At 43.7% G+C, this 18,016-nt stretch overlaps 1 protein-coding gene across 1 annotated transcript; it reads right to left on the reverse strand.

Moving 5' to 3' along the window:
• Window positions 1–4,616: 4,616 nt before the first annotated feature.
• Window positions 4,617–5,615, reverse strand: LOC135337850 (uncharacterized protein K02A2.6-like). Its single transcript, XM_064533854.1, has one exon. The coding sequence runs from the start codon at window positions 5,613–5,615 to the stop codon at window positions 4,617–4,619; it is 999 nt and encodes a 332-aa protein (XP_064389924.1).
• Window positions 5,616–18,016: the final 12,401 nt, after the last annotated feature.

Raw genomic sequence — 18,016 nt, forward strand, 5'->3', positions numbered from 1 at the left:
CTCGGCCGTTTGCAGTGCTGAGGCCTCCTCCTTTCGAGATCTTGCAAAAAGAAGGCGTTCAACTACAACTGCCGCAAAAATGCGTCATAGTGACATGACGCATTTATGCGTCTGCGGCGTATAATCGGTCTGTATAATCGGTCTTCCGAATATTGACTTGAAAAACTACAACCCACATCACGCACGCACGTCTACGAATGCATTTCGATGGAAATGCAGAATGTAGCTAATAAACGCCGCTCTTAAACTGTGGCACGCTCTTGAACTGTGGCCCCTCTTGAATTGTAGCCAGCAAAATGAAACATTTAGCAAGCATATACGGTACGTAACTTTTTTTGTATCTTTGATATTTCCATCAAACGTTTCCATCGAACGTTAGTACTCTTGTTCTGCTTCAGCCCCTACATTGTTACTTTTCACAAAAGTTTCGATCGTGGTTCCAATGTTAGGAAACTGTTCAATTTGTTACTTTTGCTCAGCTAATCTGCGACGTACTTGCCTCTGAATGGACATACACTTTTAAAGAATCATCAAAAATATTGCATCTGCGCTTTCTGTGACTATTTACCTGTCGCTGTTTGACCAAGAGTTGTATTGAATATCTGTATTAATTTGTCTTTCCTCTTTCTGATCAAGTTGAAGGTCCTGTACACACGTTGCTATGTTTTCAGAAACCACATCTGCTGCAAATTTGAAAGTAATTAAAATCTAATGGTGCAGTTTTTTCTTCAATGGCATTTTTTTCTTCAATGACATTTCAGAGTCTGACTCTGAAGAATTCTCGTAAGTAGCTTTTTCTTTCGTTCTGGCTAGTTTTTCCATTTCTTGATAAATACAGCACTCTCAACGTCAAGATAATCCAGAGGACTTGCATACCTAAGTGCTCACGATCAGATCCTCACGATCAGATTCACACAGTTTAAGTAACGACTTCAACATTTTCTTATCCATATTCGAAGCAGAAACCGTTACCTGCTCTGGTATAGTCCACAGACTGGTGATACTGTACTAAAATACGCTTTAGTTTGTCATCAAAAGTCCTGCATAAACTTGAACTCTGCCATGAGAAAGTCTTTGTGAAGTACTAACAACATAGCTACGTACATGTAGCTAGCTGCTAGTAATAATTTTGTGCTAGAGTCAAAGTGCTAGAGTCAAAGTTCACTGAGGCTACTATTTGAGAGCGGCTGCTAGCAAGGGAGGCTTTATCAAGGGAGGCTTTATACAAGAGCGGAATAGCGGCCTCTGATCGAGCATATACGGTATGTCAATAAAGAATCATCTGGAAAAGGAATACAAGACCAAATTTTCATATGGCACAGTTGTCCAACTTTGTGTCTCTGCTATGCGTTATAATCTGCTATGCGTTATAAAGGGGTAACATCAAGACGTGCACGTAAAGGATTTCAACTAAGGTTCAATCCAGACGGTCCAAGGTTTAGACTATATTCAGCTGCTCCAACATGACAATAGTACCAATAGTACCAACATGACAATAGTAAATACATCAGGTTACCGCCTAGACACTTTGGTGAAACCCGGTAGTACTAGGAGATGACCTCCAAGAACTAAAACATAAAACACCTTTGCGCTGGTGTTGTAATTAAAAAGCAGCCCAGCCTCAGATTTCAAGATGGTATTGGAAAAACATTTTAGCTAATGCATTTTACGACAAAGATGGCAAACTCAAGAAGATGTTGTGTAGGGACCCTCCCATGACGAGGTGCAGTTTTTTTGGACATTAGAACACTTAAAAACAAATTTTACTCTAGATTGGTAACACTTGTTACTGCTCGCAGCTCAAGGTCAAGGTCTATTTGAACAGGGTAGAGCATATTTTGTTTAAAAAATTTATACTCATGAACCATATATTCACCTATTGGATGAAAATACCAAGAGGTTACGCAACGCTCATATAAGTATGATCCAGTTTACATAATTATGTACGTACTTTAAGCATGAGCTTGACTTCTAATGGAAGAGCGCCTTCCAAGATGTCATGCATACACTGAAAAAATCCAGCGTATCTAACAAGGCACGTATGTTAACACCTAGAGTAGTGGTGTCGATCAGCATTTGTCAAGTCATCACGCTCCAAAAGATCACAATGATCCGACGCAATTCAAACTGGGATTCAAGGAAAAAAGGGAGGGTGTACTCATATACATGCATGCAGTCATTGTGACAAGTACATGACCAATACAATATGTAAAAACAAACCTTGGTTTGAATATCTGACGCACTTCCCAAGCAATGTCGACAGAATCTAAATGCAGAAGCACTAGCTGGATTGTACGGGTACGGCACACCAATTGCCTGTAAAACACAAATTAATTATGTACATAATTCTAGGTACATGTAGTGTAGAGTATAAATACGTACTGATTCTATGATTGGGTGATCAATGTACATAGGTACTAGGTGTACTAATTAAATTAGGCTATAGGTCAATTTAGGCAAAAAATTTTTTTTTCACAGGTGCTAACTTCAGCACCTACCTGTAGTCCTAGGAAAACAACCAGCAAACTAATTAATTGTATTTTATTGCTTAATTAAATAAAGCAGTGCTTAAAGCTTCAAATTGATTACAATATCACTCACTTTGCACCTTCCTACCCCAAAATATTTTCTGGTGAAAGGGGGGACAGTATTGACCTACCGTTTTGAGAAACTCCTCTATCCGCATACAAGAACAGCATGAAAAAATTCAATGGCTGCCTTGTAACGGCTATACAAAAAAATGTTCGGATAAAAAAAAATTTTTTTAGTTAGAGGAGCCAAAATTCTAAACTAAACTTTGTAGTGTACTGAACATTATTAGTTTGCTCCATAAGGGTTGTTTTCCTAGGCCCTGTCACAAGGCCGTCGAGCATGTCCGTGTACAATCTCATTAATGGTCAGCTCGTCGTACACCACAGTGCTTTTCCAAATGTTTGTGGACCCTATGCAACCTATTCTGAGCGAAAGTATTTTTGAGGGAATGTTTTGGAACACTGGTGCACCGGTAATGGGTGGTAGCTGGAGCATTGTTCTAGCCCCCAAACCATGCCCCCAAATCATGCACTCGTTACCCCCGTAGATCTCATCTAGTCTCAGGTGTATGTACGTTAGGTTAAGGCTGGACACCATGGACACCTCGTCAATTATGAACACCTTTTTAACTGCTGCCTGAGGTACTTGAGTGTTTCTTTGGGCAGTTCCCAGTACAATGCTATGGGCAACTGAAAGAGCTGGTAGGTGGTCACACCGTTTACGTTACAAGCTGCTAGGCCCGTCGGGGCGGCTACTGCACTGGCATTGGCTAAATCCGGCCAAGTGTCTTTGACAAACGCTCTGAGCGCTTGAATGAGGAAGGACTTGCCCGTTCCCCCCACACCAAGGTTACAGGCCACGTTTTCGTGGTCTCGTTCGTGCAACAAATGGCTACTGATTTTTTCGTAAACCCTGCACCGGTCTTCGTTTAGCATGGACAGTCGGGGCTCCAGGTGGCGATCCAAGTGTGATTTAGCCATACCCTGGAGCAGGACGTCTTCGTCGTCGTCTTTTTTTTCGTCCTCCTTTTTCGGAGGATCTAGACGTTTCCGCCTTCTGGCGTCGGAGATTTCTCTCATTCTTCTGTTACATTCCAGCAGCTTGGCGTGGTGATTAAGGAGGCCTTTGTTCTGCCTCCTCTCGAACGACGTTTTAGGTGTCTCTCCGTCTTCGAGGAGGTCACTCTCGTCAGTGTACGGCAGGAGGAGACCGTAGTAGTAGGCCTCTTTTTGGATGGTCTTGTACTTGGGGTGATGGATTACACGAGGTTTGAGCCCCGTCTCTAGCGTACCGTGTGCGACAAAGTCGTGCAAGCACATGGAGGACAGTCTGTCTGGCCTGTTTGGATAGTGCACGTCACATGTCAGTGCTGTTGGGTTTCATTCTTTTTAGCTCAGCATAGGTTTTCAGCTTTCTATTGCGTTTGGTTGGTAGTTTGGCGTTGACGTACTGAACTGTGTGTGATTTCTCGTTCAGGGGGTCACCTCTGAGGTTGTCATACGTGCCCGATTCTCTGTTTTTTAGACACTCTTTTGCAAACTTCCACATTATACCGTAGAGGGTGCCCGTGCTAGACAGGTCCTCAAAATTGCGATACGCCGTAATGTAACCAGTGAGCGCCATGCTGGTTTCGGCTATGTACTGGGCGTCTACATTGGCTTTCCAAAGGTACAGCAGCAACGGATTGTAATCGTTGATTCTAGCTTCCTCAACTTTTCTGGGAAGATCGTACACTCGTCGCCTCGTCACCTAGAGGGTGTAGAGAGGTTGCCTCTCTGGGAAAATTGAATCTACATCTTTTAATGTACTTCCCCCCACCAATGTATCTAGGCCTGGAACAGTAGGCATTGCACTGATGAATTGTCACCAGGGTTCTGGGTCTGTTTTTTTGTCTGGAATGTTACACGTTGTAGAATTAGGGATTAGACAGGTACCAATGTAGCTTTATCAACACGAGACAACATAAGACATGCGCACCAATCATAAGGTAAAGATCACAACACTAACAAAGGATAAATACAAACAGCATACATAGTAAATACAGTTATACCACATCTCCCCCTTAAGTCACTCAACAACGTCACTCAACAACGTAAATAGTCCGGGGGACCTGGGGCTGATCCAGTTTTTGATCGAGTGTTCCGTTCAGTTGGTACAGGAGGCACATCGGTTTCATTGGTCTCAGTTTCACCTCGAAGTCGTAACTGTACTCTGTTCCTGCGAACTTCACCTGATGGTGTATCAACTTGGTAGGAGCGTGGTTGTGTAGAGGTTGTCACAATACTCCCTGGAACCTGTCCATGTGGAGTGTCTACCCATACGGGTGTATGTTCAGGTAGCGGCATTAGTGGTCGGGCACGGTGTCGTTGGTCGTAATCACGTTTTTGTTTATGCTTGTTCTTCTCATCGGTTTCTTTAAATTCTTTGAGATATGACCACTTTGGTACGAATGTACTCTGAATTTGTGGGACATCAGTACGAATTTTTCGTCCCATAAGGAGTTCAGCTGGACTAAAACCACAAGAAGGTAGGGGGGTTGCCCTGTAGCTCAGCAGAGCCTTGCATGGGTCTGGAGAGTCCTTCAAGAGTAGTTTAGCCGTCTTGACTGACCTTTCAGCTAGACCGTTTGACTGTGGGTGGTAAGGGCTGCTGGTGATATGGCAAAAGTTATACTTGCCTGCGAATTCCCTCATTTCTTTGCAGTTATATTGAGGGCCATTGTCGCTGATCATAATTGAAGGAATTCCATGCCGTGCGAATATAGCTTTCAGTGCTGTAATCACTCCAGATGCTGTTGTGTTCGAAAGTTTCTGTACTTCGATAAATCGAGAAAAATAGTCGACCACGATTAAGTATGTAGTCTTATCAATTTCGAACAAATCTGTCCCCACTTTCTCCCAAGGATAGCTGGGTAGTTTTGATGGCATGAGGGGCTCTCTGTGGGGAGCTGTGTTCTTTTGGCATTCTGGACAGTGTGTGACAAATGTCTCCATGGTTTTTGAGGCACCTGGCCACCATACTGATTGGGCGACTCGCAGTCTGCAACGAACGATTCCTTGGTGGCCACTGTGGATTTTTTCCATTGTTTCTTTTCTCAACTTTTCTGGGATTACAATTCTCGACCCATAAAGTAGCAAATGTCGGGTGTAAGTGAGTGATGACCTGACTTGATAGTACTTGCTGACTTCTCCTTTGAGTTGGTTCCTGTTGGGCCAACCTGACTTACAGAACTCAATAATCTTGGAACATGTTGGGTCCTCTGACTGTGCATGACGATATGTGACAGGCTCTGGGAAAACAGACCAATTGGCGCAAGCTATAATTTTTGCGATCTATATACCAGATGATAGAGCAAAGAATTGCCTGCGCATTGATATGCTTAGTTTGCACATACCTTGTTCCATGCCTGAGTTATGCGCGTTGGAAACTCGAAGTTGTAAAACAGCAGTATTGAGAAACGCCCACTCAAAGATTGCTAAATTGGGAAAAGTAAGGTAATGGTGGCTGTTTAGACAAAGCGCTTTGGTGGAAAGAGTTGGATTCAGAGCATCAGATTTTGCAGAGAGGTAGTAGAAAGACTATAGATAACTATAATCCAAGAAAAAAATTTATGAGATTATACACTGTAGTCTATAAATCTGGCTTTTGCTCAATACCAATATCTGCTCCAATTGGTCTGTTTTCCCAGAGCCTGTCACATATGTCTCTAGGCTGGCTTCTTCTGCAGGTAGGCTAGTAATTACGGAATCCACTAGATTTTCGGTTTCCTTCTCTGCGTCCATGTCACTCTTTTGGGGTAGAGTATTGATGGGTGCTCGCGAAAGTGTATCAGCCAAATATAGGGATTTTCCTGGTGAGTGGTAGATAGTGTAGTCAAATCTCATCAGTCGGATCCTGAAACGAAGTACTCGAGGTGGTAAAGTATCAAGGCTCTTCTGTCCCAGTATTGGCACCAAGGGTTTATGGTCTGTCTCCAGTTCGAACCTTTTCCCTAGAACATATTCGGCAAACTTTTCACATGCCCATGTGAGGGCGAGGGCCTCTTTTTCGATTTGTGCATATCTAGTTTCCGTTTCGGTGAGTGCACGCGAGGCAAACGCAACCGGACGCCATTCCTTGTCGTTTTGTTGTAAGAGTACAGCACCTAAACCGTAGGCAGATGCATCGGCACTGATTTTGATAGGCTTTTCGAGGTCGTACAAGGCCAATACTCGATTTGAAGAGATTTCTTCCTGGAGCTTTTGAAAGGCGTCATCCTGGCTTGGTGTCCATGTGTAGGGCTGTTTTGGGCTGAGGAGTTTGCGCAATGGCTGAGACAATTCTGCAATTTTGGGAGAGAATTTGTTGAGTTGGTTGACAATTCCCATGAACCTTCTCAGTTCAGTGAGGGATGCTGGAGGAGGCATTTTTCTTATGGCCTCTGTCCTTTTAGGGTCAGGAGATATGCCCTCGCTATCGATGATGTGTCCTAGGTATTCGATCCTGGATTGGTGGAATTTACATTTGGCTTTGTTGAGGGTGAGCCCTTCGTTTTGTATCCGTTTAAGGACCTCGTGTAGTCTTTGGTCATGCACGTCCCTGGTGGCAGCAAATATCAGGATGTCGTCGACGTGGACAAGGACTCCTGGAATGTCAGCTAGAAGCTCGTTCATTTTCCGCTGGAAATGCTCTGGGGCACTGTTGATGCCGAAGGGTAGCTTATTGAAGCAAAATCGGCCAATTGGTGTAAGGAACGTAGTAAGGAGCCTGGACTCTTGTGACAATGGGACTTGCCAAAAACCGCTATTTGTGTCTAACTTGGTGAACACTTTGGCCCCTGCCATTTGGGCAAGGGTGGAATCAACTTTAGGTAGTGGGTGTACTTCTCTCATCACGTTTTCATTTAATGGTTTTAGGTCGACACATACACGGAGTTTTCCTGACGGCTTGGTAACAATGACCATTCCCGCACACCATGGTGTTGGCTCACTGACTTTAGAGATTACACCCAGTTGTTGCATTCGTTGTAGCTCCTTTTCGACTTCAGGGCGTTGTGGCAGTGCCGCACGTCGTGGGACGTATATGGCAAACGGGGTGGCATCGGGTTTCAGGCGTATCGTATAGTCTGTTTTAAAAGTTCCAAGTCCTTTAAAGATCTCGGGATACTGCTGGACCACTGAATCATCTTGGATTTCTCCCACTTGTTCGAGTACTTGTAGTGCTCTAATCGCTGGGAGGCTGAGTAAGTTATTTCGGAGGTTTTCCACAACGAAAATTTTTTGAGTGCATTTTCTTTGCTGCACTTGAAGATGGACTTCTGTTTCTCCTAGCAGAGTGAGTGGTTTGCAATCTGGTCCGCAGAGTGTTTTCGTGGCTTTTTGGAGGGTAGGGGTCTGTGGCATTGATTTCCAGGTGTTTTCCGATACTGCGGTGACTTCGGCACCTGTGTCCACCTTAAAAGTCACTGGTATACTGTTGACTGTCACCTGGAGCTTCCATGCTTTTCCTGTTTCCCCTGTTTGTGCAGAATCTAGGTAGAACTCGTCGCTGTCGGGGTCGGGGTCTCGTACGCTCATGTTCTCTGTAATCTCGGCAACACCCTTAGAAAGGCATTGGGAGCCATAGTGTCCCTTTCGGTCACATTTGAAACATACAGCATCTCTAGCTGGACAGCGTTGAAATGAATGAGGACTTTTTCCACATCGTTGACACGTTTGTGCTTTGCTCTGTGGTTTAGTGAATCGTTTGTTCTTGGGTATGTAACGAGTTTTTACTTCTTCTAATCCAGATTGGTCACTGGCAGTGCCCTTTAGGTGGGCTGCTTGTTGTTTTACTGCTTCTCGCTGTCGCACAAGTTTCTTTGCTTTCTCCAATGTGAGGTCTGCCTCCATCTGTAGTCGCTCTGAAAGGGATTGGTCTTGAATACCTACGACGAGGCGGTCCCGTATCATCTCATCTTTGATCGCGCCGTACTCGCAGTTGTCGGCGGCTTGGTGTAGGGAAGTAATAAAAAGTTCAATCGATTCTCCCTTTTCTTGTTGACGTCTGTTAAAACACGCTCTTTCGAAGATTACGTTCTTTCGAACCTTGAAATGGGCATCATATCTCGCGATGACGCTGTCGAAAACTTTTTTATCTTCATTGGATATTCCTGACATGTTCAGGATGTCTTCTGACGCTTCTCCCATACAGTAAAGTAGGGTACTGACCTGTCTTTCGCCTGATTCCGTGGAAAGACCAGAGGCAATGCGATACTGTTGGAACCTTCCTTTCCAGCGACTCCATTCTTCTGGTTTATCGAAACTAAATGCATTTGGGGGTTGTAGTAAGCTTCCTGCCATCTTTAGAGAGGGGATCCCACCTCTGACACCATGTAGAATTAGGGATTAGACAGGTACCAATGTAGCTTTATCAACACGAGACAACATAAGACATGCGCACCAATCATAAGGTAAAGATCACAACACTAACAAAGGATAAATACAAACAGCATACATAGTAAATACAGTTATACCACACACGTGACTCTCCAGGCGAGAACCACGTCATCGGGGTCGACCCTCATCACGGGGGCTCCCTGGTAATGTGGTGCACCTCTGCTGATACTCTTTTTTAATGAAGAAGCACACCACCTTACCAAACAACTCGCCGCGCACAATTACAATGTTGAACATTGCGTGGAATTTGTGCGAGAACTGCTTCGACACAGAGATGGGGAGAGATGTCGAACTTGCCCAGTAGCTTAAGGAACTCCAAAATGTCTGGTGAGCTGCACAGCTTAGCGTCATGAAAATGGTCGCCGGACCAAAGTCCCTAGCTAGAGCCTCTAGGTCACCGGAAGTGTTTTGCCAGTACTGCTTGGTTCCACGCACACTCCTCATGATTGTGGAGAAGTTTCCCTCCAGCTCGCCGTCTTTTTTGTCTAGCTTTACTTTGACAGACAAATGTCTGCTCGAGGTGTTTTTAAGCACATTGAAAATGCATGAGTTTTAGGTGCATGAGGTAGAACAGGTACTCGCTACTTTTTCTGTACCTTTGTTGTTTAGACGCGACTTTACGTACTCACTGAAAGCCAGGTGCTCGTCGCGAGGGTGGAACTCGCCGAATCTACCTGTTGGTCTGTGTTGGGAAAAGGTCTGGAAAGCACATGACATCTCCTGGCTACGTATTTTAAACTGGTCTATGTCAGCGACATTGGGTTTGAACGTGTCTAAATTGCGTAGCGTGTAAGCTTGTATGCCGGCCGACTGGTCGGTCACCTTTTCGACCATGCTACTGGTTGCACTACCTCTATGACGACGTCGTCCATGGACTGTTCTACTTTGTCCGGCTTTACGTCTACGTACAACCAGTTTATTTCTTTGAGTTCCCCCTTGATTTTGTTAATGTCGACGAATTTCTGCCAAAGAACAATTTTCTTTGTGGGAACCCCGTCGACTTTAACGTACAGTTGAGGTTTAGGCAGTCCGCATTCGTTCAGAGCTAGCTTATAGACATGGGCAAACGCAGAATGACTGCCTTGAGACAATTGTGCGCGGGGACTTTCTTTGAGTACGTTTTCAATCTGATTATAGTTTGAAAACCAGTTGAATCAATTGAATCAATTGCAAGCTAAAGGGCTGGGGGACCGTTTCAAGATTGGACCTAGAAGGCAAAATGCACTTTGGTTTACAATAGTTGCACATGTACACCGTTTCTTGTTCCCACACAGCCGGATTAACCATTAAAGCATACGCTTTGATGGTTAACCAGGTGATATTATCGCGAAGGCTATCATGCAACACCTTTGTACACTGATCACGTCTGAACAGTTGGTCACAACAAATGCACACGTTTATCGCATAGTCGCGAACTCGTACTCCAGTATAATCGGAGCGTACTTTGACATTAGTAAAGCTCTAAACTGAGTGTCTAGTGTATCGCTAGCTTTACTAACCTCCTGTGGTTCGTCGCATTTGTGATCAAACAGCTCATCTAAACCGAGCAGCTGGTGGTCGTGGTTTTTAATGCCAGTGGTGTCTTGTTCTTAATGCTTCGTTAATTTGGTTTTGTAACTTTGACAGGGCGGGATAGTGCACGAGAGCATTTCTGAGAATCCTCAACGGATTAGCACCAAACAAGTGACAAGCTAGAGGATGGCCCATCCTCTCTTTGACACGATGTTCGTAATCTGGCATTTCTGGGACTTCCCATTCCTGTATGTGTGTTTGCACATACGGACATGCATGAAGGGCGCCGAGGCGGTCTCGGAGAACCTGAACGTCCTCGCTAAACATGTCGTGCAAGTTTTCAAATTCACTATCAGAAACCTGCCTACATCTGGCCGTACAGGACCACGTGGGTTTTGGTGTTTTCTTTTTCCCATCTTTAGGCTGTTTTTTAGCTACGACAGGTTTGTAGTCTGAGAGCACGCACGTACCGTCATTTTTTACCTCAATGCTCACAGAAAAGCTGTAGCTGGCCTACTAGGGGTCAAGAGAGATGTCATGGACGCACCCCTGACGTGCATACAGATTCTAGAGAGCCTTACTTTTACGAAGCTGGGTACACCCACGACCACTTGCCTCAATGTACGTACACTAGTGGCATACCCAGTATCGAGGAGCCAGTGCATGACCACTGGCAGCAAGCTTACATGCAGCGTGCTTTGTTGTTTTGGCTAGCATTGGAATACTTCTGAGGCTTTCAAGGATGCAATTTGTATGGACTTTACTTTTTACGAAAGTGTCCTGTAGGCTGGTCGTTAGGGAGTGCATTACTTGCTGGGTTGGTTCAGCTAGCTGGTGTTTTAGCTTCCTTCTACGCCGTTTGTGTGACGCTTTCGACGTCAGCAAAGACTTTTTGCGGTAACGTCGAAGCTGATTCATGTAACTACGCGCAGTATATAGAGGTCCGTGAGAGAGCTCTACTACGCAGAGTGTTTTTTAAATAGTGGCGTGAAACAGCTAGCCTGTTTCGAATCCGGTTTGTCGCTGGATTAGAAACCCTATATTTTTCAACAGCCAATTCCTATACTTTTTCATAGCGGGATTCAAATCCCTATGCTTAGAAACAGCCTTCCTTGTGGAGGATTTTGCCTGAAGGGAGAAACAGCCTTCCTTGTGGAGCTTAGAAACAGCCTTCTTTGTGGAACATTTTGCCTGAAGGGGATTCAAATCCCTATGCTTAGAAACAGCCTCCTGAAGGGGATTCAAATCCCTATGCTTAGAAACAGCCTTCCTTGTGGAGATTAGAATCTCTATGCTAGCCTCTTTGTGGAAGATTTTGCCTAAAGGGGATTCAAATCCCTATGCTTAGAAACAGCCTTCTTTGTGGAAGATTTTGCCTGAAGGGGATTCAAATCCCTATGCTTAGAAACAGCCTTCTTTGAGGAAGACTCCCTATGTGCCTCCCTATGCTTAGAAACTTGTGGAGGCTTTTGCCTGGAGGGGATTAGAACCTCTATGCTTAGAAACAGCCTTTCTAGTGGCCTGGAGGGGACATTGAGATCGGTGGTCAGATACACGCTGTCCGGTATCCACCTTTACTTTTGACGGATTTACACTCGACACTCGATAGAATACGAGTTCTAAGTTGTGTTCGGGTGAGTACAGTCTCACGGTTTACATTGTAAATAGGGATCGGGCAGTATCAAATACGCTTTCTTACTTTGAATGGCATGAGCACAACGTAAGATTAGTCTTATCTGTTGATCACAGAGTAACAATCTGTTGATCACAGAGCTAGAGAGAGGTAGCACTTTCAACAAGAGGAGTCACTGATACAGCCCACACTGACACGAAAACTGCACAGATTGAAGGTGGGATTATAGCTGTTGGTAACTGAGCTTACCTGAATAATCTTAATCTTTGAGAGTCAATGAGTCTTCAATAAAGTATCAGAAAGTTGGAGAAGTTTTAGCTCACTGCTCACTTTGAGCAGCAGGTGTAAAACGAATTGAAATTACTGAGCATGCGCAGTTGTAATTATAAAGATGGCGGAATTGCGTAGGCAAGAGAAGTGAAGCATGAGAAGTCACCTGCTGCCTCTTGGAAGGGACGCAATTCTGAGAAAAACACCATGCTCCGGGTTCTAGTCGACTAGAGGCTGTATCTAGAATCTTCTAAACATGTCTGTACAAGGAGGAAATGTTACTTACTTACTTACTTACTTACTTACTTAGTACGAAACGCGGTGAAATATGAAAATAGTGCAATTTTTCAAATATCAATAGTAATGCATGAGAGAGTATAATATCACACATTTAGATAGATAAAAGGCTATCTATCCAGTCCATTTCTTGCTGTGGCCTTTCCCTGCAGAAATAGAGCAGTTTAAACACAAGTCAAAATTTGTGCAATAATTGAAAACACACACTACTGCACTGTCAATCCTATGTACAACCTACTGGTTGTACTAATACTATACATTCATGTACCTCATGTACCTGGATCCAAGAACCTTGTTGTGCTACATGTTAATGTTGTGAGGCAAGCTCAAGTGTTCTACAGTTCATTTAGTCTAGCGAGTAGATTACCACAAATGTGTGAGTAGTTGTACTGAAATGTAAATATCTTTTGATTAGAGCATTTCTAAGAAATAGTGTTGATACCCGTGTGTAGATGAATGACTGAACTACAACATATCCAAAAATGTTTCCATGGAAACATAAGGTGGTGGAACAACAGCAAATTGTTATAGTGGGTGATCGGTTAGAGTAATAAAACACTAACCTTAAACAGCTAATCACACAATAGTTTAATGGTTTAGGTATCCTGACCATCCCTTTATGGGTGTTACATATGCTCACAGTGTCTATAATTCAGGATTTACCGGTTTTTAGGTACACTTTTGGTTAGAGTAATAACTTCTGAAAAATTAATAGCTTAGCTTTTAAATTTCTGTAGTAAGTTTACAGATAAATGGGCTACATTTTGATACCAACCATTTTGATACCAAGAACATCCTTATATACTTATTCCATTGCTGAGATAACATACATAATTTACTATTTTCTACTGTTTTTGATGACATCAGCAGCTGCAAACCACAAACCAATGATGCTTTAATCAACCACAAACGTAATTAAAAGTGGGCGTACAGTTATTGTACGCCCACTTACGTGGTTAATTTGAGTGTCATCGATTTGTGGTTAGCAGCTTGTGATGTCATCAAAACAGTAGAAAATAGTAGAATATGTAGTTTTTCAGTGATATCTCAACAATGTTCTTGGTATCAAAATGTAGCCCATTTATTTGTAAACTTACCATAGAACTTTGATATAAATGTTTCAGAAAATATTACTCTAACCAAAAGTGTACCTAAAAACCGGTGAATCCTGAATTGGTGAATTCTATTATGTAAGACCGGATGGTCAGGATACCTAAACCATTAAACTATTTATTGTGTAATAAAAGTCTAAGACCTTAGCTGTTTAAGGTTAGTACTCTAACCGATTACACAATTTGCTGTTGTTCTATTAATCACCACAAACGTTTCCATGGAAACATTTTTGAATATGTTGTAGTTCAGTCATTCATCTACACACGGGTATCAACACTATTTCTTAGAAATGCTCCAATCAAAAGATATTTACATTTCAGTACAACTACTCACACATTTGTGGTAATCTACTCTCTAGACTAAATGAACTGTATGTGTTTGATACAGCAAACCACTTCCTGCTGCCTAGCCCTAGCCTGAGCCCCTCCCCACTCTTCACTAGTTCCCATGGATATCCCAGTAAAGATCGAAGAAAAGTAAGTTTTTTAGGCCAGCTTAGCTAGCTAGCTAGATCTAACTGGTATAAAGTTATTGTCCTTCTAGCCAGCCAGTGATGGTTGAACTATCTACTTGAGCTTCTCTGAGTCTGGATAGGCACCAGAGTCTGGATGGGGGTGCTGGGGCACCCTAAGCACCACCCTGTGTACGCCCCTGATAAACATCTGTAGGCCTGATGTAAATTGCGAGTACATGGCATGGGATATGGTCTATGTTATGCTTTGGAGGAATAACATGACTACCAACCCCCAGAAAAGAGGCCAGAGAGGTAACATTTTCTGCTTACATTTTCTACATACATGGGTTGATGCCAGTGCAACCTGAGTGCCAGTGCAACCTGAGAAAAGATGAACATGGTTATTATACAAATGTCATGGTGCCCACTAGTAATTAAACGGAAAACACACGTCCATTTTGTCACTACACCACAGCCCAACACCCAGCTGTTGTTTGTGCAATATTTTATACTAGTACAATCAATTTCCAATTTCCGTTCTTCAGGAGGTATACTCGGACGATACCTAGTTTCAGCACTTCACTTCACTTCGTTATTTTATCCATGTAAAAATGAAATAAAAAGCAATGTTAAAAAGCACTCGCAGTTTGCAGTCTATACTGACTACTTGTTTGACAAATCTTCATGCACACACCTGGCAAAGAAAATATTGGGTAAATCATACTTTTGGTTCACTAAATAATGGCCTGCAAATACACGGGAACTCGACCACGTCCGTTTCTGTTGCCGACAGCGTCGACAATGGAAAAGTACGTGCCCTTTCTATAAAATATACAGTGTATTTCTTAGAGTCTTATTCTTATCTTACCTGTTTAACAGATTCAAGCTCCCAGGTACTTCTTCACACTGACATGGCGTGGCAAGCCCTTTCACCAAATCCTTGAAGCAGTGCTTCTCAGTGATGAAGAACGACTGGGGTACAGGTAGGTTCGTCTTTGTACACGCCGATACTCTTTACTCCTGCTATTCTTAGTTGTTCACTTACCTCATGAAAGATTTCACAGCTGAGCAATCACTAATAACAGGGGGCATGTAGCAACTCAATAGCTAAACACTGGAGGCATGCTGAAAGGTACATGTTACATGAGACATGCACGGGATCACAGCAATGAAGCCTGGAGTCTTAGGCCCTGCCAGGCTGGAGTATAATAATTACAGGTCATTGTTCCTGGTACAGGATCACTTCAGCTGAGCTAGATAATTCTAGCTTTCTACTTTAGTGACCCTGTTCCATTGTTCCTGGTACAGGATCACTTCAGCTGTAAGTAACCCATGTGCAAAAATCACAATGTTTACATAGGGTATCTCGCCGCGTGTAGTTAGCAGCTGCTGCCACACCAACTTCAGGTGAAGGTGAGTCACCTTGAGGTGCATCCGGAGGAATTTCATTCGAAATAGGCACCTCAGCTCTGTTCCGGATCTGGCCCCTACGCATACTGGTCCTGTCTTGTCCTGTATCACACCTGGTAACCACTTTTCCTGACTGACTCCGGACTCAAAACGCACGGTCGTCGTGTTGTTACCCGAGGCGCGCGTGGGCGGCCACGGGTATAGTAATCTGTTGGTTTCCTGTTGGTTTGTTTGTTTGTTGTTTGTAATGAGTATTTCTACGCTGCGTTTGCACAACAGTATCTTGCTTTGATGTTAAAGTTAGCCGACGACGCTGCTAGTGACATCCCTGCTCTTCACAGATGGTGGGAGGAGCTTACCAACATTGCATGGTCAACGCCTCCAAAACTCATCTGATAGTAAAATCCAGCCAACTCTCAGAAGCCCAAACAACTTTTGAGGACAGTCATTCGTCAGAAATAAAGTGCAGACCTGGTCAGAAGAACTGCAGCTTTCACCCACGGTCTAATCATGTGTATCGTTAAAAGTGCTGTCGTGAAAGTGTGTGTATGGATACTGAAACTATCAGAACTAACTGAACAAGGATATTAGTAGAGGGGGGGTTGCGTGTACATGTATGTTATGGCAGCAGTTCCATAATTATGATCAAAGCTAAACCTCGATCCGTACTGTAAGTGTACTTGTAGGCAAATGGACCCCAACCCACTGTTACAACCACTGGAAGACATCATCAGGACAAAATTACTACCAGCCCGTCATCAACCCAACAACTCTGTCAGACTCGGCCTACGCTGCCTCCAAACTGCGCCCCTCTACAACCTCATACTAAACGGAAGTCTGCTCTCACAGATCCCAAGTTAGAGGTCAAAAAAGAGCTCAACGTCATGCACTTCTACCGACCAGCTTAAGACCACCTAACCTCCAACGAGTGTCCCAGGAAAAGGGAGCCAAAGTGGTTAACCAGTGGACCCAATGGCACCCCAATCACATGCGCTTGTGGCACCAACGAACATGCGTTATCATGTGCATAAGGCGGCTATCCCTCCATAAGACATAACGACTTCACGGCCAACCTCATGTCGGAAGTTTGCCACAATGTCGTCATGGAACCACACCTACAACTCGCAAAATTCTATCAGGTGCATCTGCCAACATACAAGATGGTGCCAGATTAGACGTGCAGCAGATGGTTTTTGGGGAAGCACATTTGAGAATTGATCCCTCAAACAGGCAACTCTCCACAACCTGCTTTTATGACCAACGAATCAGAGATGTAGAAACCTTCACTCCCCTCATCCTGTCAAGTACTGGGGGCCTTGGACGTGCCGCTACCTGGCGTCTCAACAAAATGGGATGAGCCCTACAGCACCACCATGGGATGGATCAGATGCAGGCTGTCCTTCTCTCTCCTCAGATCAGTCAAGCCAAGGGCACGCTACCCCCTAACGACCTAGTGACAAGCTCGACTAGAGCCAGGCAGGTGAATTTGTGCTTTCTCTGCACTTTACGTACCGGCAGCACCAGGGAGATGAAAGCTGCGCTGATAAAAAATAGCTTCCCCATGCTGAGGCGATCAGGTTACCCTTACAACCCCCATCTGTCATGCGTTTGCATTTGAAGGAGTAAGTTTTGATCTTTAATTTGCTGCAGAGTACCTTCAGGAAAATGCCAGCAGAAAATTAATACTGGAGTCTGTACTTCTGCCTCAATCCATTTGGAATGAGCGTTGATCATAATAAGCACGTTCGGATTGCATGGTTCCATGTGTATTCGTCTCCACAGATGACTTGGCCACTCCCATACATGCTTTGTTTGGTTCTGTTGGCAGTTTTCACAGGATTGAACTGTTCCTCATGTACTGCTGATTAGTCACATACATGGTTTACACCAATCACAGTAATTTACTGTTACAACCATTACACTCATTACGGTTACAATGATTACGCTCAATACAGTGATGACACTCGGTCATGCAATGGCAACGGGTTGTTTTTGAATAACGGCAGATAACGGCAGAGAACTTCATCATACACGATTAGAAATCAGTAGTATGGTTTACTCATGTAATAAGTAATTCTCTACGTCCATAATGGTGATTACGCCCATTACTGTGATTACATACATTACTGTTCCATTATACGGTGACATTACGGTGATCACGCCCATTAATTACGGTGATTACATACATAATTACGGTGATTACATGCATTACGGTAATTACATACATTATGGTGATTACGTGATTACGGTGATTACATGCTTACAGACATTACGGTGATTACACCCATTACACATTACAATGACATCACTGCATTCTTCTAGTGTTTCACTTTCTAGATGTCACTGCTACTGCAGCGGTTGGCGCAACGTATAAAAGGG

The sequence above is a fragment of the Halichondria panicea genome, chromosome 6 (assembly GCF_963675165.1).
Source record: "Halichondria panicea chromosome 6, odHalPani1.1, whole genome shotgun sequence".
Lineage (NCBI taxonomy): Eukaryota > Metazoa > Porifera > Demospongiae > Suberitida > Halichondriidae > Halichondria > Halichondria panicea.

Coding starts and splice junctions, on each gene's coding strand:
- LOC135337850 (XM_064533854.1), bottom strand. CDS start 5,615: ATGGAAAAAATCCACAGTGGCCACCAAGGAATCGTTCGTTGCAGACTG.